Genomic DNA, 26,477 nt, shown 5'->3' on the forward strand with positions numbered 1-26,477 from the left:
TCTCCCTCCCTCCCTGGCGGAGGGGGCGGAGCTAGACGATGGAGTCCCAGTCGAAGTCGTCCTGGATGTCGTCGGTGGGCAGACGCATCTGGAAGTGGCCCCGTGACATCATGTGCTGCTGCCGCATCTGCATGTGGGCGTGGCCTGGAGGGGGGCGGGGTCAGAACACACATGTTGGTACACACACATGCATACATACACACACATACATACACACAAACATCCATCTAGTTGTACCTGTCATGGGGGGGCCTGTGGCTCTCAGGGGGGGCATGTGGGGGTACCCTGGGGGTCCCATCAGAGAAGACATGTTGGGTCTGGAGTCTATGTACAGATTCCCTATGAGGAACACACACACACACACACAACATTACACTGGTCCAATCACAGGCTACATTACGACATACTGTGTATTTGTAAACCCCTACAGGGATTCTCTGTAACAAGCACAAGCAGGAGAGCAGACAGGTCTGGACTGACCTGTGGAGATGTGCTGGCGGGGGTGTGGGGCAGGAGGGGGCTGATGTGGGGCCTGGTGAGGGGGCTGCGCTGCCCCCTGTGGAGGGATGACCCCTGTAGCGGTGAAGAAGTGGTTGATGGAGGAACACAGGTCAGCCATCTGGCCCGGGTCCAGGGACCAGTTATTCAGCTCTGCCTGCCTCATGTTCTCCTTCAGACCTGTCACACACACACACACACACACTTATATTAGATGAGACTCTTTTCCAGCCTGTTATCCAAAGCAACAAACAACTACCCTTGTCCTGAGTCAGGGAACAGACAGTTCACCCTAGTCTTTGTCAGTAGCGTGTTCGATATTTGGACTTTTCCAAGACTTTTGATGTGATGAATGTCCAGAAATTCTTCAGGTCAGGGAGAAAAAAAAACCCATTGTTCACTTCTGATCTCCCTCCAGGTGTTCCATGACAGTGGGAGCCAAGCACCCAGGTCCGCTTCCTCACCAACCTCCAAAAGCGGCTCTTTAAGTCAGACTGGGGACATGGACATTTACATTTAGTCATTTAGCAGACGCTCTTATCCAGAGCGACTTATAGTAAGTACAGGGACATTCCCCCCGAGGCAAGTAGGGTGAAGTGCCTTGCCCAAGGACACAACGTCATTTGGCACATCCGGGAATCGAACCAGCGACCTTCTGATTACTAGCCCGATTCTCTAACCGCTCAGCCACCTGACTACCTATGGAGTGGATGGTGCTGTAATAACATGGAGCGCTGTGTTCTCCTCAGGGTGTCTGGGAGTTAGAGAACGCGTACCGAGGCCCTGCCAGGAACCACAACTACCACACCCTTGTTCCCCTGCGACCAAGCTGCAAGCCTGGTGGCTCCTTGTCCTCAGGCGAACGGGAGGGAAAAATAATAAGAAAAAAACCCAAACTGACTAAACGCAGCTAAAGGGGAAACGGGTCAGATCAGGCTGAAGGGAGAGAGGCCTGGCTGCACTGAGCTCCAGTATCCAGATCAGGGCTGAAGGGAGAGAGGCCTGGCTGCACTGAGCTCCAGCACCCAGATCAGGCTGAAGGGAGAGAGGCCTGGCTGCACTGAGCTCCAGTATCCAGATCAGGCTGAAGGGAGAGAGGCCTGGCTGCACTGAGCTCCAGCACCCAGATCAGGCTGAAGGGAGAGAGGCCTGGCTGCACTGAGCTCCAGTATCCAGATCAGGCTGAAGGGAGAGAGGCCTGGCTGCACTGAGCTCCAGCACCCAGATCAGGCTGAAGGGAGAGAGGCCTGGCTGCACTGAGCTCCAGTATCCAGATCAGGCTGAAGGGAGAGAGGCCTGGCTGCACTGAGCTCCAGTATCCAGATCAGGCTGAAGGGAGAGAGGCCTGGCTGCACTGAGCTCCAGTATCCAGATCAGGCTGAAGGGAGAGAGGCCTGGCTGCACTGAGCTCCAGTATCCAGATCAGGCTGAAGGGAGAGAGGCCTGGCTGCACTGAGCTCCAGTATCCAGATCAGGGCTGAAGGGAGAGAGGCCTGGCTGCACTGAGCTCCAGTATCCAGATCAGGCTGAAGGGAGAGAGGCCTGGCTGCACTGAGCTCCAGTATCCAGATCAGGGCTGAAGGGAGAGAGGCCTGGCTGCACTGAGCTCCAGTATCCAGATCAGGCTGAAGGGAGAGAGGCCTGGCTGCACTGAGCTCCAGCACCCAGATCAGGGCTGAAGGGAGAGAGGCCTGGCTGCACTGAGCTCCAGTATCCAGATCAGGCTGAAGGGAGAGAGGCCTGGCTGCACTGAGCTCCAGCACCCAGATCAGGCTGAAGGGAGAGAGGCCTGGCTGCACTGAGCTCCAGTATCCAGCCCTTCTGGTCGTCCCTGAGGCAGGCGACAGAAGCAGCGATCCCTGACAGGGTGGCGGGGCCTCACACCAGTGTGGGTCCCATGTGACTGTGGTCAGTGTGGGTCCCATGTGACTGTGGTCAAGTACCGTGAGGGGGGGGGGGTCCAAACACACCCCGACGCCGTCAACCATCCCGGCTCGATGTGGCCCTTTGTGTGCCGACCTTGATAAGAGCTGCTACAGTGCCAAGACTAATTGGATTATTCACACATGGGGGGGGGGGGGGGGGGGCAAGGCGATGACTCATCACCACAGAGAGAAAAGGAGAATCGGCATAACAATAATAATATATTGTTGTTAGGAATGCTGCTACGCGTTGCTGCTCGATGAGTTGTGATGTCGTGAGAGACACCTGGAAGGGGAGCAGGATGATGGATTCTGGAGATACGAGTTATTTACATGGTGACAGTTATTTTCCATGTTTTTTTCACCTCCATTTTTCCTTTGACACAGCCATCTGCGTGTGTTTTCTGTGTTCAAACACGGTGTGTATACAGTACTTGTGTGTGCGGTTAGCTGTGTCTATGTACGGTATGTATCTGGATGCATGCTTGCGTCTTTGTGTGCATGTGTATTTATGTGAGTGTGTGTGTGTGTGTGTGTATCTGTGTGCACATGTGAGTGAGTGTGTGTATCTGTGTGAATGTGTTACCTTGGAACGGGGAGAGATCTACATCAGCCCAGTTGTAGCTGCTAGCAATCCGACAACTCTCCTTCAGCCAGTCCAGGTTGGGGTACCAGTCTGTAGACACACACACACACACACACACACACACACACACACACACACACATTTATTTCTCCTCACAGGAAACTCCGAGAGGTAAAGACCCACAGTGGGGCGGGGGCAGCAGAGCTGCATGGAGGAGACAGGAGAGCTGTGGAGAGCACAGCTCTGGGTGCCAGAGTCCTCTTTGATGCTTCCAGATCAACAACAGCAGCACAACTTATGCAGAGATCTACACGCGGTTGCAGCCTTTAGCCACAAGATGGCGCTTGGGCGCACAGTGAAAAAAAAGAATGAAAAAAGAAAAACACCCCTAAATAAATAAATAAATAAAATAAATCCCAGTCCTGTTTGTTAGCAAGTGAAAAGCATTCACTGCCTCCACCACAAACCAAATCACTCTGCATTTGAAGCCGTGAATCAAAGACGAGGGGATTGCTTTCATTCATCCCAGGCAGTGTGGAGGGGAGCTCGCCCAGATAATAAACGTGGCTGTTTGTGTGGAGATGTTCTCTGTGCTGAGCACCCCTGCCTAGACACACACACAGGAAACAAAGCCTGTTCTAATGAGAGGGACCTGCAAATGAGCCCAGACACACAGCTATGCTTCAGCCTGCAGCTTCAGGTGGGCTTACGGTGTTTACAACACATGGATGTACGCACGACTTGGGTTCAGGCACAGGGAACCCTTCTGGTGTATTCAAACAGGGGTTCAGCATCTGAATCTGATCTTGGATTACTGACTGAGACGATGGACTTAGAGCAGGTTTGTTGGTGTGGTGGTAGGGTCTATTTCTCTGGACATGGTGGTGTTCAAGATTAGCATTAAACTATAATGTTTTCATTTAGTAGACAAACATAAAGGGGGGAATTTGAACCTGCAGTCAAATGCTCTACCACTGAGCTACACCCATCCCCACTACCCCTACCCCCACTACCCGTACACCCATCCCCACTACCCCTACACCCATCCCCACTACCCCTACACCCATCCCCACTACCCCTACCCCCATCCCCACTACCCCTACACCCATCCCCACTACCCCTACACCCATCCCCACTACCCCTACACCCATCCCCACTACCCCTACACCCATCCCCACTACCCTTACCCCTACCCCCACTACCCCTACCCCCACTACCCCTACACCCATCCCCACTACCCCTACACCCATCCCCACTACCCCCTACACCCATCCCCACTACCCCTACCCCTACACCCACTACCCCTACCCCCACTACCCCCACTACCCCTACCCCCACTACCCCTACACCCATCTCCACTACCCCTACCCCCATCCCCACTACCCCTACCCCCACTACCCCTACACCCATCCCCACTACCCCTACACCCATCCCCACTACCCCTACACTCATCCCCACTACCCCCTACACCCATCCCACCTGAGCTATACCCAGGATGCATCAGGGGAGCCAGGCCCAGGAGGGGCCAGCAGGGGGCGGAGCTTCTTACCCGAGCTGGAGCAGGGCATCTGCTGAGGCTGTCCGGCGTGACTCTGCAGGGTCAGACCCTGGCGCTGCTGCCCGTGGCTGGAGTGGTGCTGCTGGGCATGCTGGGGATGGGGCGCGTGCTGACCGTGGCCGTGCGGGTGGGGGGAGAGGTGGTGGGCGTGGTGGTTGTGGGCGTGGTTGTGCTGGTGGGGGTGGGAGATGCCGTTGCCGGAGGCGGTCTGGTAGGAGCAGGAGGTCCGAGGAGGCTGGCTGGACTCGCTGGGATGTCCCATCAGCCCTGGAGACAGAACGCTTACTTACTACACTACTTCATTATGTACTTTCATACATACCTTACTTACAATATATACATCACAATATAGGCATCATCTATTCCCTTCTTCTACATAATAAATAAAGATAAACATAATGTACACACACAACATACAAATCCTGTACATACATGATGAATGAGAGTAATACTGCCTTGGCACTAGGCCCATGACAGATATATCTGGGACATTTATCTTCTTTTCCAAACAGAACCTTTTCCCAGAATGCATTTCAGTGCTCGTTTAGTCATTTCTATGGTCGTCGGCGCTGCCCTCAGCCGGCAGAGCGACCGGAGAGCCGGACGTGTCTCGCCACTCAGGTCCACTTCAGCGACACGCCCGTCGCAGGGCGTCGCTGGGGCGGGTGAAGGAGAGGTCGCTGGGCGGGCTGCGTTCAGACGGCAGAGGCGGGGGTCAGAGGCGGGGGTCTAGACACGCGGAGGTTCTCCAGGGAGCGGACGAGCCCCTGTTTGGGTGAGTCACGGCTCTGCTTCCTGAGAGGAACGACTACTGACACCATGTCTCTGTGGGCGGCAGGCTGGCGACTGCACGCTGTCTCAGAGCTGGGAGGGGGGCATGAGCATTTCTAATGAGGGGCCTTGGTTTCTAGGCTTCCAAAACCTGGGTAACAAACACGGCCGGGGTACGGTAGAAGGTCCCGGGTCTCACTAGAAACCTCGGCTCACAACTCCATCCGCATTTGAGAACAGTTCATTTAATTTCTCCAAAGCTTGTGAGAGTTTAATTTCAGAGATTGACAGAGCGCATCGATTCCAGCACTCAGCAAAGCCTGGAAGAGGAGGGTGAAGGTAAGGAGAGGAAGAGAGAGTGGAGCAGAGGAGAGGAAGAGAGGGTGAAGGTAAGGAGAGGAAGAGAGGGTGGAGGAGTGGAGAGGAAGAGAGGGTGAAGGTAAGGAGAGGAAGAGAGGGTGAAGGTAAGGAGAGGAAGAGAGAGTGGAGCAGAGGAGAGGAAGAGAGGGTGAAGGTAAGGAGAGGAAGAGAGGGTGAAGGTGAGGAGTGGAGGAGAGGGTGAAGGTGAGGAGAGGAGGAGAGGGTGAAGGTAAGGAGAGGAAGAGAGGGTGAAGGAGGACGATGAAGACGGGGAGACGAAGAGAGGAGGATGATGATGATAGGGAGGAAGAGAGGAGGAAGGTGAAGATACGGAAAGGAAGAGAGGAGGAAGGTGAAGATACGGAAAGGAAGAGAGGAGGAAGGTGAAGATACGGAAAGGAAGAGAGGAGGAAGGTGAAGATACGGAAAGGAAGAGAGGAGGAAGGTGAAGATACGGAAAGGAAGAGAGGAGGAAGGTGAAGATACGGAAAGGAAGAGAGGAGGAAGGTGAAGATACGGAAAGGAAGAGAGGAGGAAGGTGAAGATACGGAAAGGAAGAGAGGAGGAAGGTGAAGATACGGAAAGGAAGAGGCCATCTGACCTGCCTGGAGGAGGCTTTAGGAAGCAATTAGAGAAAAACTTCAGAACGCGAGAGCCAATCTCATTAGCTAGTATCAAAGCTTCAGACTGGCTCCACTTTGCTCCACTCAACTGTGGATGCATTTTTATTTATTTATTTAAAAAATTATGTGTGTGTTTTCTTCCCCCCTACTGAACCCTTCTTAATTAACTTTACACATTTGACTGAGCAAGCTGTCAATTGTAGATTTGTGGAACAATGGAATACTTGTTTGTGCACATACAATATAGGGCGACGTTTTCCTTTTTATTGCCATCAACAAAGTGGTGACAAGTCCAAGTGTTGTGACATAGATTTGAGCTTTTTCTTTCTTTTGAAACAAAGTACTGGCACATCACAAGACAAACATACACAGGAACAGACAAACACATAACTGTTCCTGTCATATTTTAACTATTCAATAATAAGTGGATTTGAGTGGACAGATACGACTGAAGAACAGCTCACCTGTCTCACTGCTCACCTGTCTCACTGCTCACCTGTCTCACTGCTCACCTGTCTCACTGCTCACCTGTCTCACTGCTCACCTGTCTCACTGCTCACCTGTCTGACTGAAGGCCTGCTCGAAGACGGATTTGTAGAGACTGCGGAAGGAGGCGCTGAGGTCTTCGAAGTCTGAGAAGCAGAGCTGCTTGTCCCTGTCTGGTAGCGCGTACTGGGAGGAAGGAGGAGGAGGAGCCTGGAGAACCAGGGACTGGGACGAAGGCTCAGAGTGACTGCTGACCTACAGCGAGGAAGAGACAGGGAGAGAGAGGCAGGTAGAGAGAGAGAGATAAGGAGAGAAAGAGAGAGAGAGGCAGGTAGAGAGAGATAAGGAATGAAAGAGAGAGAGAGGCAGGTAGAGAGAGAATGAGAGATACAGAAAGAGAGACAGATCATATTAAATACGACAAACAGTAAGCCAAAGACCAAATCATGGAGGACCCTGGTGTGTCATAAACGTCTTCAAACGACATCCACAACATCTCTCTTAGTACTCACTGTAGCCTGAATACACCCGGACCAAACTACAAGGGAAACACAGCACATCGCCACTGAGCCATGATCCATCCATCTTTCAAGATGACACCCCCCCCCCCCCCCTATGGCCCCTCAGTCAGGCTGGGTCAGAGTGGAGCCCTCTCCCATATCACGGGGGGACGGGACGTCATCAGTAATCTCCCTCAAACAGGAGGGTGTCACCTGCGTTTGCTAACAAAGCGGAACTGACCCTGATCCCACATGACTGCTCTGCAAATTAGGTCTGGGGAACAGGAGGCAGGGAGGAGGGAGGGGGGATGGGAGAGGGAGCGATAGACGGATGGAGAAATGAAAACACAAAGGTGGACTCTAGAAACCAGTGGTTAATGTTGATGAAATTGGGTTGACCTCGGTTAATGTGGGTGGGAGGAGCAGGGTAGAAATGATTGATAACAATGGATCAACCGCTGTCAAAGTAGACTGGGATTTTCTGTCTTAATATATAAAGGAATGCATTTTAAACTGTCTGAATCCACAGAGAGATATTTTTTAAAGCTACTCGCTGCTTTAAAAGAAAATTGATTCAAATGGGCCAAGGACTTTTAAGAATAACAGATCCTTTCAACAGCTAATGTCATCAAGCCAAACCTGAACCTTGGTGTACACTGAAACTGAGGTGGTCTGCGGTGCTTGGGCCAGACGTGGAGACACAAAGACACCACAGGTGGGTCTTTGCTTGAATAAACTGTGGCGCGGATGTGTGTGTGTTTATTATGTGTATGTGTGTGCCTGAGTTTAAGTCTGTGTCTGATGCGTGTCTTATATAAGTGTGCTTGCGTGCATGTGTGTATCTGACGTCAGCGTGTGCGCGTGTCTGATGTGTGTGTGTCAGGGTGATGGGTAATGTCGACTACCCAGGCTTCAGACACAAACAATAACAGCGGCTCACACACACGGCATCACCACAAGGACCACATCCAGCAGCACATCCAGCAGCACATCCAGCAGCACATCCAGCAGCACATCCAGCAGCACATCCAGCAGCACATCCAGCAGCACATCCAGCAGCACATCCAGCAGCACATCCAGCAGCACATCCAGCAGCACATCCAGCAGCAGACCCAGAACGGTGCGGTCTGTACCAACTCTGGTCTGGACGCTGGCTGAGATGGGGCCTCTCACACACTGCAAAAGCCAGAAGCTCAGTAAACTCACTACCGTTTTGTGGAAACTGACTGCATCAAACTATTCAAGTAGTCCAAGCAGATTTCATTAAGTAAATAAAGTAAACAATCTATTAATTGTTTATTTTATTATTTACTCAAGAAATAGTTTGATCCTGAGCCCCCTGGAGGGCACATCAGCGAGGGGCACTACCCACTACAGACACTAGGGGCACTACCCACTCCAGGCACTAGGGGCACTACCCACTCCAGGCACTAGGGGCACTACCCACTCCAGGCACTAGGGGCACTACCCACTCCAGGCACTAGGGGCACTACCCACTCCAGGCACTAGGGGCACTACCCACTCCAGGCACTAGGGGCACTACCCACTCCAGGCACTAGGGGCACTACCCACTCCAGGCACTAGGGGCACTACCCACTCCAGGCACTAGGGGCACTACCCACTCCAGGCACTAGGGGCACTACCCACTCCAGGCACTAGGGGCACTACCCACTCCAGGCACTAGGGGCACTACCCACTACAGGCACTAGGGGCACTACCCACTACAGGCACTAGGGGCACTACCCACTACAGGCACTAGGGGCACTACCCACTACAGGCACTAGGGGCACTACCCACTCCAGGCACGAGGGGCACTACCCACTCCAGGCACTAGGGGCACTACCCACTCCAGGCACTAGGGGCACTACCCACTCCAGGCACTAGGGGCACTACCCACTCCAGGCACTAGGGGCACTACCCACTCCAGGCACTAGGGGCACTACCCACTACAGGCACTAGGGGCACTACCCACTACAGGCACTAGGGGCACTACCCACTACAGGCACTAGGGGCACTACCCACTACAGGCACTAGGGGCACTACCCACTACAGACCAGAGTGTTGTACCCAACCCTACACCCTCTCCTAGCGTCACTGTAGAGAACCAAACCTGTCCTCAACAAGTTCAGAGGACACATGGCCCGTTCGTACAACACCCCGAGATTCTGTACGAACACAGCGGCCACTGGGACACATCAACTCTGAGGCTGTGGTGAAGCACGGCTCTAAGAGAGGAGAGAGAGTGAAAGAGTGTGTGTGTGTGTGTGTGTGTGGTGACGTCTCACCGGTGCGTAGCTGTGCACGCTGCTGCTGCCCACGCTGTTGAGGTTGACAGACGTCAGACTCTGGTCTGTCAGGCTGTTGTTTAGGCTGCTCCGCGGGCTGTCGCTGCCCTCCTGCTCTGTGTTGTACAACGCCACCTGAAACAAAGATGGCCGACCGCGGTCGTGAACAAACAGTGGTGTCGCGAAGTGAAAGTCCAACACTTTTTTTGGGGGGGGGGGGGGGGGGGGGCATTTTCGTTGGTTTATTGGACAGTTTGACAGAATAGGCAGCGAGAGAGAGAGGGGAAGACATGCAGAAAAGGGCCAAGGCCGGACTCGAACCCAGGCCACTGCGGTAGGGCCTTAGCCTACACGGTAGAGCGCACTTATCCTGTGAGCTACCAGGACGCCCCCTGGTCCAACCAGTTTACACAACTCCAGTCTCTTATACAGACTGAAAGAGCTCTGGAACATAATAGAGTCAACATCCTAACAGTGAGTTTGGCATCTCTGGTCTAACATGCCTGCAAAGCTGGGAGCAGAATGATCCCTGCTTAGTCAAAACAAAACAATCCTCTTCTTCCTATAGCCATTCCATGGCCATGGATTAGCTCTGGTTGCAGTCACCTAGGTGACATCTAAACGGAGATGGTCGGAGACAAGCGGTCTCCATGGTGAAGGTCAGCGTGCGGGTCACACGCTGAGCGAGGTGGAGAGGGCTCAGACAGACAGCATAAGTCCTCAAGGCTACTTGATCCCTGACCCTCACACAAACTGACAAGGCCTGGCCTGGGTGGCTACTGTCAAAACTATCAGGGCTGCTGCTGTTGGGAAGTTCAGCGCCACACACACACACTCACACACACGCGCTCACTCACACATTCATTCACAGTCATTCCATCACACACACACACACATTTACTCCCTCATTCACAAACACACACAGATACTCACTCATTAACAAAATCTAAAGTGGAGCAGTCTGCTACTTCTGGTTGTTAAGGGAACAGAAGTGCATCTGTTGTAAAAATACAAATCAATAGAAGGAGAGGAGAGTTGAATCCTGGGGTCTACATCGCTACATCAGACTGGATTTTCTAGAGCTTGATGTTCAGATCAAGGGCGTTTTCTGATCACCTGGACTAGCAAATTCTTTGGACAAATTCTTTGTAATCCCATTCAGGAATTCAATACCCAGGCCACACCCTATAAATCATCTGAACCCTGTCTAGTCTAGTAGTGTTGTTAACTAACCCTACCCATGTCTGTAGTGAGTCCTACCTTGTTGGTCACAGTGTTGATGGCCAGGGTGGGCGACGCCCCCCCTGACATAATGCAGTCCATCCTTAAAGACTCAGACTCCAGACTGTAGGGTGTGGAGGCCTGAGGAGTCACAGAGGAGTCACAGAGGAGTCAGAGTGAGGAAGCAGGCAGGAAGTGGTCAGACACAGAGTCATACACACTGGATAATCCCATGCACACATTATTATATGAATGTGAGAGCGATAATCATATAAATTATTATTAATAGTAAAAAGAATGTATTTATTCCGCAGATGCTTTTATTTCAAAGCAACTTACAGTGGGGGATTTGAACCTGCGACTTCTCGAGCTGTAGCCAATTGCCGTAACCACTGAACTTAACCCGTAGCCAAACACACATGGACACACAGGATGGCATCTCATCTACAGCAAGTACTACCTCAGGAAAACTGAGCCAGACGTTTCTAACGCACAACCTCTTTCCTGTGTCTACAGAGGCAAATGTCTTTTTCAGAGGGGGGTCTGTGCGAAATGATTCGAAGGTTGAGGGTGTGTGACACACAGAGAATAAGACACAGACTTTCTTTCCTGGCTTTCAATGTTTATGGCTACCCTGCTTTCTCAAACTGCTTACTGTAAGAGGATTGGTTGACAACAATGCAATGCAATATTTAATTTATGATAAACTCCAGGGAAGGAAGGAGAATTGCAGGTTTCACGACTGTGGCACTTATATGAAGAAGGAGGAACGGCTTGATTGAAGAGAGCTGCGTGAGTGTAAGGCAGGAAATGGAGAGAGAGGAACAGAGGGAGGGCAGAGAGGGAGAGAGAGGGAAAGAGAGAGAGGAACAGAGGGAGGGCAGAGAGGGAGAGAGAGAGAGAGGAACAGAGGGAGGGCAGAGAGGGAGAGAGAGAGAGGAACAGAGGGAGGGCAGAGAGGGAGAGAGAGAGAGGGAAAGAGAGAGAGGAACAGAGGGAAGGCAGAGAGGAAGAGAGAGAGAGGGAAAGAGAGAGAGGAACAGAGGGAGGGCAGAGAGGGAGAGAGGGAGAGAGAGAGGAACAGAGGGAGGGCAGAGAGGGAGAGAGAGAGGGAGAGAGAGAGAGAGGAACAGAGGGAGGGCAGAGAGGGAGAGAGAGAGAGAGGGGAACACAGTGAAGGCAGAGAGGGAGAGAGAGAGGGAGAGAGAGAGGAAAAGAGGGAGGGCAGAGAGGGAGAGAGAGAGAGAGGGAAAGAGAGAGGAAAAGAGGGAGGGCAGAGAGAGAGAGATGGAGAGAGAGGAACAGAGGGAGGGCAGAGAGAGAGAGAGGGAGAGAGAAAGAGAGAGAGTGCAAGAGAGGAACAGAGGGAGGGCAGAGAGAGCGAGAGAGAGGGAGGGCAGAGAGAGAGCGAGAGAGGAACAGAGGGAGGGCAGAGAGAGAGCGAGAGCGAAAAGTCAGAAGGGTGCAAAGAGAAAGAAAGGAGAAGAAAGAAACAGACAGGCAGATGAGTCTCTCAGCTACTACACACTGAAATAGATGGTGACACAGCAACTTTCTTTATGTGATTTATACCCGAGCAGTTAATAAGAATGACTTGAGCATCATGCACATTGTGCCGTGCACGGTACCTTCTACCATACAAACATATAGTACCTAACTAAACACCTACACCTCGACACTAAGCATAAAGTACCTAGGTACATACCTACGGACATGGAATGCAGGCTTGAATGGAAAAAGAAAGGCTTCTTACCACTAATACAGAATAGACTACCTCTTGTGAGACAGACTGTTGTGTTTTAGATGCGCTTTAAACACAGTTCGGTCGGTGAGTGAATCTGACAACTCTGGCAAGACTGCCAGCGATGTAAGCGAAGCGTAATAAGCGGGTCGAAGGCCTTCCATGTAAGAAGAAATGACAAGGCTCTGAATTAATTAATGTTTGTAATAAAAAATCATTGCAGAAGAAAATATGTCTAATGGCAGCCTAGGGCCTTGAGTGGTAATTAACTGGAACAGAAGCCTAGAATACTCTCTCCCTCCCTCCTTTCCTCCCACTCTCCCTTGTCTCCTTTATCCCTCACTCCTTCCTTTTCTACTCACTGAATTTCCTTCTGCTTTTTATCCTCTACTTCCCTCTTCGTCTCTGTTTGTGTCTTTTTCTTCCCCTCCATTCTCAGCCCCCCTTCTCTCCCCTCCCTCTCATCCAACCTCTCTTCCTGTTCCTTACCCCCTACCTCCTTCCTTTCCCCTCTCTCTCTCGCTCTCTCTTCCCTCCCTCCCTCCTACTTTCTACCTCTCTTAATTCCCCCTCTCCCCATTGAACAGCAGTGATTGTGCACTTTGCCGCTCTGGTTGGTTTCCCTGGTGATGGCTAAGGCAGACACAGAGAGAGAAAGAGAGAGAGGGAGTGAGAGAGAGGGGGGTGGAGTGAGAGAGGGGGTAAGAGAGAGGGAAAGAGTGAGAGAGAGAAAGAGAGGAGGTAAATGCAGAGGAAGAGTGGATGAATAGGGGGCGTACTGTACAGTGTTCATCCAGCTGCATCAGTGTTCAGTCAGGTGGTCAGGTCAGTGAACAGAGGCAGTGTGGAGCTCGTTCTTCAGGGGTCAGCGCCGAGCAGTTTATCTCACAACATCACTGCGTCGATGTTGCTGCAGCGCACGGCACCGACTCAACAAGCTAAGAGCGCGCATAGTCTAGTGCAGCGATCTACCAGCTAGTACTACTTGATGTTCTTACTGTTCTCATTTGATCAGTGTTGTCAGTATGCTTGTGCGTGAGGGTGTATGTATGTGCGTGTGGGGGCACTATATGTGGGGGTTTGTGTGTGGGGGGGGGGGCACTCACCCTCTCTCCAGAGCGAGGCCTCTTCTTTGGCCTGGTGGGCAGTGTGTCCTCTTTAGGGTTGGTGTCTATGGCCCAATAGGAGCCCTGGATAACAGAGCAGAACACACATCAACACCACAACAAAACAAACACGTCAGCATTGAATTTAGGGTCATATCACCCGGCCCTGTCATATTCCCTCTTATTTTTTATTTTTACGTATCTAATCGAAATTATTTTTTTAACCTTTCGAAAAAATCAGTTCAGTAGCCCGTAAGCTTCTGGGAGCTAGCTAGCTAGCTAAAACGACTAGAAGACAGCTGCAGAAACGTCACAGGCACAGGCCAGGATAATAACATCTTATGTAGCTAGCTACTAGACTGTGATATCAACACCCTGTATTTTCGCCCATCGTACCTCTGCTCTAGCAATCAAACACAGCAGTAGTCTATAGTTTGCTCAGCTGTAAGTTACTTAGATGTCCGGGGGTCAGGTCTGAAACTAGCAGCAAAACTCAGCCTACTAGGACATGCTCTTCTGTAGCTACAGTTCACCAAAGCACTGGATGTACTGGTAGCCAGCTAGCTACCAACCAGTAGCCAATACTTCGTTAGCTTTTTTTTCCCCTGTATTTGCGCTGTTGAGCTAATATAGTGGTGGGACTGATAGATTATTAAAGCAAGAAACCACGAGAGGGTTATCAAATGTTGATCGCAAGTCCTGTAGAACAACCGATGCCATTCAAAATCCAAACGATTGGAGTGGATAACACTAGAAGTGCAAGGCTACTCAGAGCGCGAATGGCAGGTCACCTAACGTTGCTGTACAGCGACCCCTGGCCCCAGTTTTTGATAGGTTATCGATTTCGGTACAACACCAGAAACATGCGTCAACCACATGAAAAATAAGCTGTTTGTGTTTAATTTTGGTAGGTAAAGGAAAACGGATTTGAAAATAACAATAAAATGGGAGTCAGATGGCTGAGCGGTGAGGGAGTTGGGCTAGTAATCATGTTTTGTAAATGTGTCAATTGACGTTGTGTCCTTGGGCAAGGCACTTCACCCTACTTGCCCTACGACTTACTTACTGTAAGTCGCTCTGGATAAGAGCGTCTGCTAAATGACTAAATGTAAGTGTAAAGTCTCAAACGTATTATCGTGGAAGATTTTTCCCCAGACACATTTTTGCCCATGCTTGGGCTACACAAACACCACAACAGAACACACTCAAACACCACAACAGAACACACACAAACACCACAACAGAAGACACCTCAGACTAAACCCAGGCCGTACTGTATGGTTGATGTAGAAGTCTTGGTGTTTATACTGAATTAATTCCTAGACCATTTGTATCTAACGATTATGTAAATGTTGTGGAAGAAATTGCTATCCCTACGGTTCCTCCAATTAAACCTGGCCACCCCCTCTGTTCAAAGAAATAGATGAATTTTTTACACAGACAAAACACAGATGTATTTTTGTTTAGAATTTAGGGTCATTTCCAAGGTATTCACAACTTTTATTTTTACTTTGTCTCCCGTTGCATAGAATCTTCTGCTGAGCTGCAGCCCTCCTTGACGGGGCTGAAACAACACAGAATCTTCCAACAGAAACAAGGTTCTACAAAACATCCAGTAAATCAATCTCTGATAGAAACCTATATACCACCTCACTCTCTTTCTGTTCTCTCACTCGCTCATTTTCTCTCCCCCTCTCTCTTTCTCAGACCCAACAACGCTTGGCACGTAATATGAGTACATACATGATTTATCTGCGTTCATCTCTAAGGTACCCCTCTCAACCCACAACACAGAATCAGTCTACCCTCCTCCTGCACTGTGGCTGCACTCCACAACCCCAAACCAGAATCTCCCCGACCCCCCCCCCTAGATCCTATTGATTGGTACGAACATTGATGTTGGGTATGGTTCTGGCCTGGTTCAAGTAAGGCTAATCAGGGGAACGTCTCTCCCTATTTTTTTCAACTACAGGCCTCAGCCGAGGACTGAATTATTTAGTCTTTCTTTCCTGTTAATTCATTTTTCAATGGTTCCCCCGATCCCCACAGCCTGGAGAAACTTTCCCCCCAAATTGGTGAGCAGAACTTGGCTTTTGTTGGAAACTTGGAGAGGCTGACGTTCAGCCTAAAGAGCAAACGACAGCACTTTTACATAAACTCAATACGGGAACCTTTAGAACTGGACTCCACTGCTACACTTCGTTTAGTAACTGCAAGTTTAGTTAACTTTGGAAATGCGTAAGATTAGTTTGTAACTTTGGAAATGAGGGGCTTTACTCAACACGTTATGCTACTTAGTTTGGCCTGTGCAGTGCCAGTGAGGACCAGAGTGCGCCACTCCAACCTGACTTGGCAAGTACCACGCTCTCCAAGCACCACGCTCTCCCAGTCACATCGTCGTGTTCAATATTTCATATCGCAGCTGCGCATCTCTGGTAGCTAGAACTGATGCAACTTATCTACAGCCCCGGCTTCCTCTGGCTTTACAGAATGCTTGGGGTTCAAAGGTCAAGAGGATATGGGGGGCCGGGGGTTATGAAGGGGGGAGGAGGGGACAATGGGGGGAGCGGTGCAGCAGCCCCGATGCAAGAGCGATGGTTGAATGAGCCTGGCGTCTATAGACATGTTCGTCCATATTATTCATTACTCCAGTATCACATTATTACTGTGCACAGTCAATATCTGGGGAGCATCAAACAGCAGCGAAACCAGCATTTGGTATTCAGCGCGGCAGTCTCTGTATCTAGAAATTGCTTTTAAGTGCATGTGTGTGTCAGCGTGTGCGTGTGTCCGTGTGTGAGAGAGCGATAGAGAGTCTGTATGTGTGTGTCCGTCCGTGAGTGTGTGTGTGTGGTTAAACCTTAATACTAAGATTTTACAAATAACATTCTGGTTTGCCTTTTGTTTCTTTGAATAAAATATGCTGTAATTTGATGTGAGATGTAAAGTCATGGGCGTTAATGTATAAAATAAATACTTACTTTTCCAGGGTCGTCTTTAGAGCGAGGCACTTTAAGGAAACACTTGTTCAAGGACAGATTATGCCGTATTGAGTTCTGTGAGTAGAAAATACGAGAGGAGAGAGAGAGGGGGGGAGAAAGAGGGGGGGGAGAGAAAGAGGGGGGGGGGAGAAAGAGGGGGGGGGTGGAAAGGGAAGCAAACCATGAATCGATGCAAACTTAAGCAGAACTTTCTTTTTTAATAGATGAAGCGACAAAACTAGGCATCTCCTCAGCATGGACACGAGTGATTTGTAGTGGCTACCAAGTCCAGACCATAAAACTTCTCAATACATTATTAATAGTCCACCTTCCATCAGCTGGTCAATGCAAGGACATAGCACCTTTCTTCTATGTGAATATTCAATATAGTTGTCAGCTCTCACTGACTATGCTGCAGTACTGTGAGAAACCCCAGGGGTTCATGCATACTCCGTCATAGTGTGTGTGTGTGAATATGTGTGTGTGCATTCATGTATGTGTGTGTGAAAGCGAGCGTACATTCACGTGCGTGTGTACGCGTGCATGAGTGTGTGTGTGTTTATGTGTGTGTGTGGTACAGAGAGAGAGAGGCCCAGTGAAGGCTGGCCTGACATGAACCTGTTCTCCTCCAGGCTCCATGCACTCATCTGGAGCTGCTAATTAATACTACAGGGGAGGGAACCTATATTCTCCGTGGCTCTTTCCTTCCTCTCCTCTCTCCCTCTCTTGCTATACCTTTCAATCCATCCACAACCCTTTCCTCCATGTTTACTTCATCACCCTTCCATACAGTACCTCCCTCTACCATATGTCCAACTCTCCTTTCCTCTTTTTTTCATCTCTCTCTCTCTCTCTCTTTTTTTTTTTTTTTCTTTCATCTTGTTTTTCTTTCCTCGCTGAGTAGCTGTTGTTCCTTTCTCCACGAGAGGGCTGAGGAGGTAGAGAGAGAGAGGGGGGGGGGCATGGAACAGTGCAGAGCAGAGGGAACCTAGCTTGTCACCTCAGACCATCTCCAGTACAATAATTCTGAAAATTAAGTGGAAGCAAATGTATTACCTGGGAGGAGGAATACAATGAACACATGTAGCTGCTCATCCTGAATAGTTCTAGAGAAAATGTACACATACACAAACACACACACACACACCTTCCTGTCACACACACACCACCAACCTCTTCCACACAAACACACAGCCACACACCAGCAATCTCTCCTACTCAACCACACACACACACACACGCCTCTTTGTCTGCGGAGGGGATGACATCATAGCCCGACAGAGGACAGCTGTCTATCTGCAGATGGACCTCATCTCTTCACAATGAGGCCTCTTCACCACGTACAGTAAAGCCCAGCTGTGAGGTTTACGGCCGTCAATGGAGACCTGTTCTCCAGACCCCTCCCTGAAAGCACCCATGTTGTCATGACACTAGGAGATGGCAGTAATACACTGAGTGGTTGCGACACAAACTGAGATAATGCAATTCGTAGCTCCGCCGCCGAGTCCTCCCACTCATTTGATGGCATTCAGTGATTAATGAGCTTATTGGGCCCAGCTGGGGTTCGGCTGCCCAGCGCTAAATGGATCTCAGAGAAAAGCATCCTGCAGGGGAGCTGGAGGTGTGTATGTGAGTGTGTGTGGCAGGAGGGTTTGTGTGTGTGTATGTGTGTGTGGTGTGTGCGGCAGGAGAGTGTGTGTGAGGGAAGGAGGGGTAAAAATATGACTTCCTATTTTCTGGATATATTTGAGGATTATGGATTTGGAGATTAGCAGCTTGCTGTACGGATGAAGGTATTTCGATAGCATCGTGGTTATTATTAGTGGAGGCTGCGTTGGTTAGACCTTCTGATGATGATGAGGATTCGGAATGTGACGCAGTCTGTTGCATAAGATGCGCTTCATAAGCATGAGTGACTTTTAAAATGTAGGTTTTTGGGACTGCACTAGCAGCGGCAGATATGGAGGGGAGAGATGGGGGGAGGGATGGATGTGGAGAGAGAGGGGGAGATGGGCAGGGAAAGGAAGGGAGAGATTGGCAGAGAGAGATGAAGGGAGGGATGGGGAGAGCAAGAGAGAGCACAAGGGGTAGAGAGAAAGGAGAGAATGAAAGAGAGGTCACGTGTGTGTGTGTATATATATATATATATATATATATATATAGGCCCAAAATAGCTAGAATGCAGATGGCAGGGGGGTGCTGGGCGGGCAAGGCCAGGGGGTGGCAGAGTGGCAAGGCCAGGGGCAGCATCAGCTCAGTGTGGCCACATATAGGTCAGGCCGAGGTGAGGAGGGCTGGGAGGACCACACACGCTCCCAAGCTCAGAAATAGGTCAGGTGCTGGGGAAGGGGGGGAACGGGCAAATTGATAGTTTTCTAATCACAGGATGTAGGTCAAAATATGTGTCAATTGTGTCGGATGGAAATACGGGGGGAAAACAGTTACGACAGACAGAGACAACAGTGTATGTAGATTCCGTACGTCCAAATATTTTTTAATACCACAGCTAGTTATCTCACTTTGAGAGAACATTCCTAGTGAGATGAGGAGGAGGAGGATGATGAAGATGAAGCCAGGCAGCGTGAGACGAGTGGGGAGGTAGCAGTGAGGTTAACACTACTGAAGGAGAGGGGGTGTGCTGTGTGCAGGGCTTCCACAGACAGGCAGTCAGCCCTAGTCAGCAGGATTCAGTGTGTGTGTGTGTGTGTGTGTGTGTGTGTGTGTGTGTGTGTGTGTGTCCTCCGGTCCCTTTCTGCTGGAGTAGTGTCAGAGTTCTGGAGGACCAGGGCACACTGCCAGACTGTTACAGAGAGGGGACGAGGGGCGGGCGAGAGAAAGAGAGACAGACAAAGACAGGAAAATAATTTTAGAGAGAGAGAGAGAGAGAGGGAGAGGGAGAGAGAGAGAGAAATGGAGAAAATAAAAGAAGGAGGAGGAAGGAAGAGTGAGAGAGAGAGGGGCAAGAGAGAGGGGGGCAAGAGAGGGGGGACAAGAGAGGGGGGGCAAGAGAGGGGGGGCAAGAGAGGGGGGACAAGAGAGGGGGGGCAAGAGAGGGGGGGCAAGAGAGGGGGGGCAAGAGAGGGGGGGCAAGAGAGGGGGGACAAGAGAGAGGGGGGCAAGAGAGGGGGGACAAGAGAGGGGGGCAAGAGAGGGGGGGCAAGAAAGGGGGGGCAAGAGAGGGGGGGCAAGAGAGGGGGGACAAGAGAGAGGGGGGCAATATGTGGATGATTAAAGTTGGAGCAGGAGAAAGAAGACGTATGATCGAAGGCTGGGTTGAGTGTTTAGAGACGTCTCGGCTCCATACAGCCCATAATAAGAGAGGTATCCTCCAACAGCAGGCTTTGACACACACATGCGCGCGCGCGCACACACACCCACACACACACACACACACACGCTGCATGCTGAGGGTGTCTGGCTGCATCCAACACGGTCAAATACATATTCATTTCATTTGATGCCCCCATCCCCCTGCACTGCACAGTCACTTCATAGATGCCATCCACGAGAGCTGTGTGTTTGTGTCGGTATGTGTGTGTGTATGTGTGTGTATGTGTGTGTGACAAGATAGAAACTGGAGCTGCTTTCCCCCCAGAGACCCACTGTAGCTAAGCACTCTGCACATCACTAACACAGCTAAGCATGTGCCAACGCACATTACCCCCCCAGCTATGACAAAGTCCTGTTCCTATAATCAACTGCTTTCTCTGTCTGCATCGCCCGCCTTCCAACCGTGATGGGTTGGCGCCCAGCTTAGAGCGTGGCGGTTTCAAGATGGTGGACATTGCGGAGTCAGGGGGCAACGTCAGGTCAGAGCTAGCGTCACAGCTGGGCGCTGAAGTGACAGCCCTGTCAGGGCGTGCTGTCTCCGGGGAGGGGAAGGGACTTCAAATACACACCGGGCACCGTCCCAAGAGTTTGAAATAGCTTCCTTTCCTGCGTTTCCCCCCCCCCCCCCACCCCTTCTCTGTTCTCCCTGGTCTTTTGCTGCCTCCCACTTCCCCAAACCTCGTCTCTCGAGTGTGCACAACGAGAGTGCACAACGAGAGTGCACGTGGAAGTCTTAGAGGGCTGTGTCTGGACTAAGCAGGGCTCTCTAGACCAGTGCTATGCTGTCAGAGCGGAGAAGAAGCAGGGGAATCTTAAAGGGGTTCAAAGGAGGGATGGTTTTGGGATGCCCCTCTTGCCACGCCCCTGAGTCATGACCACTCCCCCTTGATCCTGGCCACACCCTGAGTGAAGGCCCTGCCCCTTGATCCTGGCCACGCCCCTGGGTGAAGGCCCTGCCTGTTGATGCAGGCCACGCCCCTGGGCAAAGGCCCCGCCCCTGGCAGCGTGCTTGTGTAGGAACAGGAGGAATGTGGGAGAAGGTGCCAACTGTGCCTTCAGGCAGATACTGCACAGACACGTCGCTGCTGCAGAGACGTCTACTCCAACACAGTCTCCACACCCATCATTAGACATTTGACAAGATAATACAATAATCCACCAGACACCCCCCCCCCCCCCTCGCCCTCTCCCCAGGCCAGTTATGACAGTGGATGGGGGGGTGGGGGGTAAGGGTGAGGTAGAGGGGCTATACTCAAGGGGATTCCCTTAGTGTTAATGAAGAATGGAATCCTGAGGCTGGTAGTAATTAGTCGTATATATTGAAAATCTCTTTTCATTAGTGCTGCTTAGCTGTTCGGTTTGCTGACTGGTAGCAGTGCTACTGTAACTAACACCAGCCTCACAGCTTCGAGTATGATTACAATCCCGGTTTCATAAAAAGAATTGCATGAAAATGCGAGCCATCGTCATCAATAGCATCAATCTGCTAAAAAGGAAAAGGCAGTATTAGGATTATTGACCCAGGTGCCTGAGGAGTTTGCATCTGGACACACGCGCGCACACACGCACGCACGCACGCACGCACGCACGCACGCACGCACGCACGCACGCACACACACACACACACACACACACACACACATCTGGCCGGCAGACAGGACAGGCGTGACATGTTAACAGGGAATGCTGGGATGCATGTAACAGCAATGTCTGGGTTGCCCGGCAACAGAGAATAAACACTCAGAGGTGAGCCCAGCTCAACAAAAAAGTGTTTGTCACCGACAAACTGATGCACTTTACTCAACAGTTCAACTTTATTTTTTTTTACACACACACACACACACACAAACATTACCCTCAAGACACATGGTGTTACCACACCCTCCTCACACGAGCCTTGGCCTTCAGTGCAGTGTGAGTCTGATGAATCCCCAGCCAGACCAACAGCTAGAAAGATGGAGGAAGCCACCGCAATGTCAGGCCCCAGTGCTCGTTTGAGGTCACAGTTGTGACACTCGGCTGCCGTTGAAAGGTCAAAGGTCACCTAAGCTTGAGCGCCTTTTCCACCATCACATTAAGGCCGCTAATTCATCGGCAATTAGCTGGCTGGGAGAGATAGCCTCTGGATATGGGGTCAGGTCAAGCAGCATAGCGCAAGGCTAATGGCTAGTGTAAGCAACCAAGCACGCAGTGTGTTTTAAAGCAGTGGAAAAAAGATTTGTGTAAAAACGATTCGATAGATTAGGCTAATCTGGTGTGAGGAAAGGTTAAACAACGCAAGGATGAAAAGGGTCAAGTGAACAGTTTAACAGCCAGGCTGGCTCGACGTGGGTCTAACTCGTCCGGGAGGGCCAATGGTTGGCAAGAGCTTTCAGACTTTAATCTATCGACCAATCAGTGAAAAGATGGTCCGTCTCCGAAGCAGCACACTAACCAGTGGGGCCTAGCTGGCCAGAGCGCAGGGATACGTGGGTGTAAAAGGGCTGCTGGGGCAAGAGCAGAGGGCGTGGGAAAGTAGAGCGGAGCAGCAGAGCGCTCTGGAAGAGAGGTGTCGGGGATGTAGACAGAGCCTTCTCCGGGGACAGTGCCGCCCTGGTGGAGACGCGTGGAAGCGCGGCTGATCAGAGGGGTCTGATGCAGGAAAAAACACTGCACAACCACCCTTTACGGATTTCAGGTGAATCTTTATTTTAACCAGGAAAAACTTAAGAAATTCTCATTTAAAATGGCAGCTTGGCAAGTGGTAAAAGTCACTTGAGGGGAAATAGGACAAGATCTGGAAGATGAAACAAGGATTCTAAGAGCACAACAGTAAAACAAAAGAAAAGAACACACCCGTATTAAAGCACAACATGCGTAACATCAAGGAGCAAAATAAAAAAAAAAGAACCACAAGGAAATTACATCACGCGATCCATGAGAGTTTTTCCAAGACAATAGACCCACAACAACAACAGATCACTTGGACACCGACCCTCTTCAGCCCAGTTTTATGCAACAACAATCTATTAGCAGACTTAAGCGGCAACTTTTACAGGATATGGAACATTCTAGAGCAACCGTGGCACAACATGCCAGTCACCTTGGCTCAACAAGTCAAGAACCCTCCACACTTTCCACTCTCCCTGATAGGATGCAGACATCTTGCGACCTTGACGAGTTATCTGATTATAATAACTGGATGTATCCTGTGGCTAATGTGCCAGTGTGTTCAAAGGATCAACTGTGTGTATGTGGGAGAGAGAGAGAGAGAGAGAGAGAGAGAGAGAGAGAGAGAGAGAGAGAGAGAGAGAGAGAGAGAGAGAGAGAGAGAGAGAGAGAGAGAGAGTGTTGTCCTGGTTTCAACTCTGCCTCTCCAGCACATCCACATTATCATAGTGAGCAGACGGAGTGCGTGTGTTGGGTAGCAAACTCTGGCTCCGCTACCCCGCACCCCCCCCCCCCCCTGTCTCCTCCTCCTCCTCCTCCTCCTCCTCCTCCTCGCTCCTGCCGAGCTGCACTGGCGTCATCTGTACACGACACACGTACGGAGACACACGTACGGAGGCCGTCTACAGATGGCACACACACACCTGTACAGAGGCCTACCTGAGTGTGGGGAGATCTAGAGCACATGCTGTCTACTTGATGTGTGTGTGTGTGCGTGTATACGTGTGTGTCTGTCACACACACACACGTCTAGTGTCTGCTCCTGTGTGTTCCCGGCGTGTCCTCATCTCGGAGGCAGCCAGACAGTCGTGCTGCCGGCCCCCCTGCTGTGTGCAGCTGAACCTCATCACCTGGGCTGTAATGAGCACGCCTGCGTTCCCCTTTGATGCTGATCGCTGGTGTGCCACCCCAGCCTCCCCGCCACAGGGCCAGACAGCATCCGGGGGATAAACGTTAGCAGGTACCCCAGCCTCACCCCACAGGGACGGGCTGGCGTTCCGCACACAGGACGGCCTCGTTATTTACAAGCGTTTAAAATGTGATTCAGGAGTGATGGCGGTGAGTGGGGTGATGGCGTGAGAGGGTCCAGAGGCTTTCGAAAGGGAGTGAAATCTGAGTATGGCGTCGGTGAGGACGCACTTGGAGATTGCTCATAATGACGGAAAGGTGTGCTCTTCGATCTATGGATTGTGAGTTGACTGGGTTCCTACGGCTCTACACAGAGCCCGTACAGCTACACAAGCTGACTTGGTTTATCAAACCCTTTTTCTTTCTTTTTTTCAACCCCCAACGTCTGGCTGGCATACAATTTAGCTCAGGAACAGTGTGTGGGAGATTAAAGCCTGAAAATAAACACAGGTTTGTCACAAGGAGAGTGGAGGGGGGGAAAAGACTCGATGAGGAAATCTCAGAGAGATTAAACGAGGGTACTTGAGGAACGTCAGCAGAGTCCTGGATGCGGGAGAGAAAGGGCTGCATCTATCCATCTCTCGGTTAATAAGGAGAAGGATTCCCCAGACTCAGGCAGCAGGCCTACTAATCTGTCTCCCACAAAACCGTCACCTCTCCTCCTCATATTGCCTTGGATTTACATAGCAGCATTGACATTCAGCGCAGGCTTTAATAAAGGCACTTGAATGGAAGCTCATCCCATCACTCACTGCTGTGACCTCTAACCCTTCGGCTTGCTGCAAAGCCCGGAACTTGTGGCTCGACCGTCACTTGAGGAAAATGTTCGATTTAAAAGGGATTTCTATGGCAAATTATAGGAGGAATAATAAAACAAAGTAAGGTACCAAAAGGTGATAATGATCCTTTAAAGCGTCTCTCTCTCTCTCGCACTCACGCACGCACACACACACACACACACTCTCTCCGGCGTCCTACCTTCCAGCCGCTGCCAGCTTCTCTGTAGTACGGGAAGTTGTCGCAGATCCACTGGTAGATCTCGCTCAGGGTCATCCTCTTGCGTGGCGAGCCGTTGATGGCGAAGGTGATGAGGCTGGCGTAGCTGTAGGGCGGCTTGCCGTCCCGGTGCTGAGACGCCTCCTCCTGGTCCAGGGTGGTGCCCGGGTCCAGCTGCCCGGCCTTCTTACCCGGCCCAGGCCCGTGGCCGTGGTGGGCGTGGTGGTGGTGGTGCCCGTGGTTCCCACCGCGGTGATGCCCGCCGTCTGACTTCTGGATGGCTGCCAGCATGCTGAGCTGGGGGAGCCAGTCCATGGAGGTTAGGCTGCTCTCCAGTTCAGAGGTCATGGTGGGAGAGGTTGGAGGGTCAGAGGTCGGCGATGGGGGGGGGGCGAGGGGGTTCAGGGGCGGGGGGGCAGGAGACTCTCTGGTAGTTCACTGGATGGCGTTTGCACGGCGACCAATGCTGAAGTCTGTGGGAGCGGACCACAGAAGGTTTGTTTCAGGACTGTTAGAGCTATATCTGAAACTGGGGATTGTGGAACGGATTGGGTGATCGGGTTCAGCAGTATGCAAGTATTAACTTTCTAATTTTATGACAGCCCACACACTGTGTTTGGTTTTGCTGGAATAGAGGTGATCCATTTGCTATTTCTGAGCCGCTCGGCTTGGGTCAAATCCATTATCTTTTATAACCGAATAACATTTTGGTGAATGGTGGTTACGGATATAGACTCTGGGTTCTTACCGTCTCCATGTCGTTCCATCCCTCCACGGCTCTGAGCGTGCGTGGAACCCACGGCGTCTGAAGGAGGCGTCCTCTGGCCCATGTTCACATCGTCCTCATGTAGCTGCTGCTTGGGCCTAGCCTGCAACAACACCGAGAACTCATCACATTTACATTTAGTCATTTAGCAGACGCTCTTATCCAGAGCGACTTACAGTAAGTACAGGGACATTCCCCCCTGAGGCAGGTAGGGTGAAGTGCCTTGCCCAAGGACACAACGTCAATTGACACGGCCGGGAATCGAACTGGCAACCTTCAGATTACTAGCCCGACTCCCTCACCGCTCAGCCATCTGACTCCCTCATCACACAGACACCCCCAGTCAAAGCCACACCACACTCAACCAGGAGAAGCACAGTGAACGGCAGCATATCTATGGCCTGTACAGAGTGAACCCACATTCAGATATCTAAAACCCGTAGATATGGTTCTGTGTAGATATCCCACTGTACACGCCAAGCAACAAAAACACAATTTTTCTAACCGTGTCTTGACGCTCTGTCATTTCTTCCTGCTCCGGAGTCGAAAAGGCAACTGGGCCTGCAGTGACTAAAAGCTGGGGAATTGTTTTCACAAGTGCCTGCCAAATGGGGGGAACTGCTCTGGAGGAATTCCAACTCTCCAGAGGAACCCAAAAAGCCCCCCAGTACCAACTCCTCTACCCCACCCCCACCTCCCACCCCCTACCTCCCACCCCCACCTCCCACCCCCACCTCCCACCCCCTACCTCCCACCCCCTACCTCCCACCCCCACCTCCCACCCCCTACCTCCCACCCCCACCTCCCACCCCCTACCTCCCACCTCCCACCCCCCACCTCCCACCCCCCACCTCCCACCCCCCACCTCCCACCCCCACCTCCCACCCCCTACCTCCCACCACCACCTCCC

At 51.2% G+C, this 26,477-nt stretch overlaps 1 protein-coding gene across 1 annotated transcript; it reads right to left on the reverse strand.

Annotated features, from left to right (window-relative positions):
* On the reverse strand, window positions 1–25,163 carry LOC136946034 (forkhead box protein J3-like). The gene is made up of 11 exons (XM_067240208.1): window positions 24,784–25,163; window positions 16,639–16,713; window positions 13,658–13,741; window positions 10,850–10,951; window positions 9,590–9,724; window positions 6,879–7,059; window positions 4,556–4,831; window positions 3,007–3,096; window positions 481–678; window positions 238–339; window positions 1–144 (listed from the first exon to the last, which is right to left on the reverse strand). Exons 1-11 carry the CDS (start codon window positions 25,147–25,149, stop codon window positions 32–34), a joined length of 1,722 nt encoding a protein of 573 aa, XP_067096309.1. The 5' UTR covers window positions 25,150–25,163; the 3' UTR covers window positions 1–31.
* Between the last annotated feature and the right edge of the window lie 1,314 nt (window positions 25,164–26,477).

Source organism: Osmerus mordax, chromosome 7, assembly GCF_038355195.1.
Source record: "Osmerus mordax isolate fOsmMor3 chromosome 7, fOsmMor3.pri, whole genome shotgun sequence".
NCBI classification, from domain to species: Eukaryota; Metazoa; Chordata; class Actinopteri; order Osmeriformes; family Osmeridae; genus Osmerus; species Osmerus mordax.

Bases quoted from the DNA above. Each gene is read 5' to 3' on its own strand.
- LOC136946034 (XM_067240208.1), bottom strand. From the start codon at position 25,149: ATGACCTCTGAACTGGAGAGCAGCCTAACCTCCATGGACTGGCTCCCC. The intron at 13,742-16,638 runs GTAAGTATTTAT...TCTGTTATCCAG, and splicing joins CTAAAGACGACCCTGGAAAA to GGCTCCTATTGGGCCATAGA. The intron at 9,725-10,849 runs GTAGGACTCACT...TCTTTGTTTCAG, and splicing joins TCAACACTGTGACCAACAAG to GTGGCGTTGTACAACACAGA.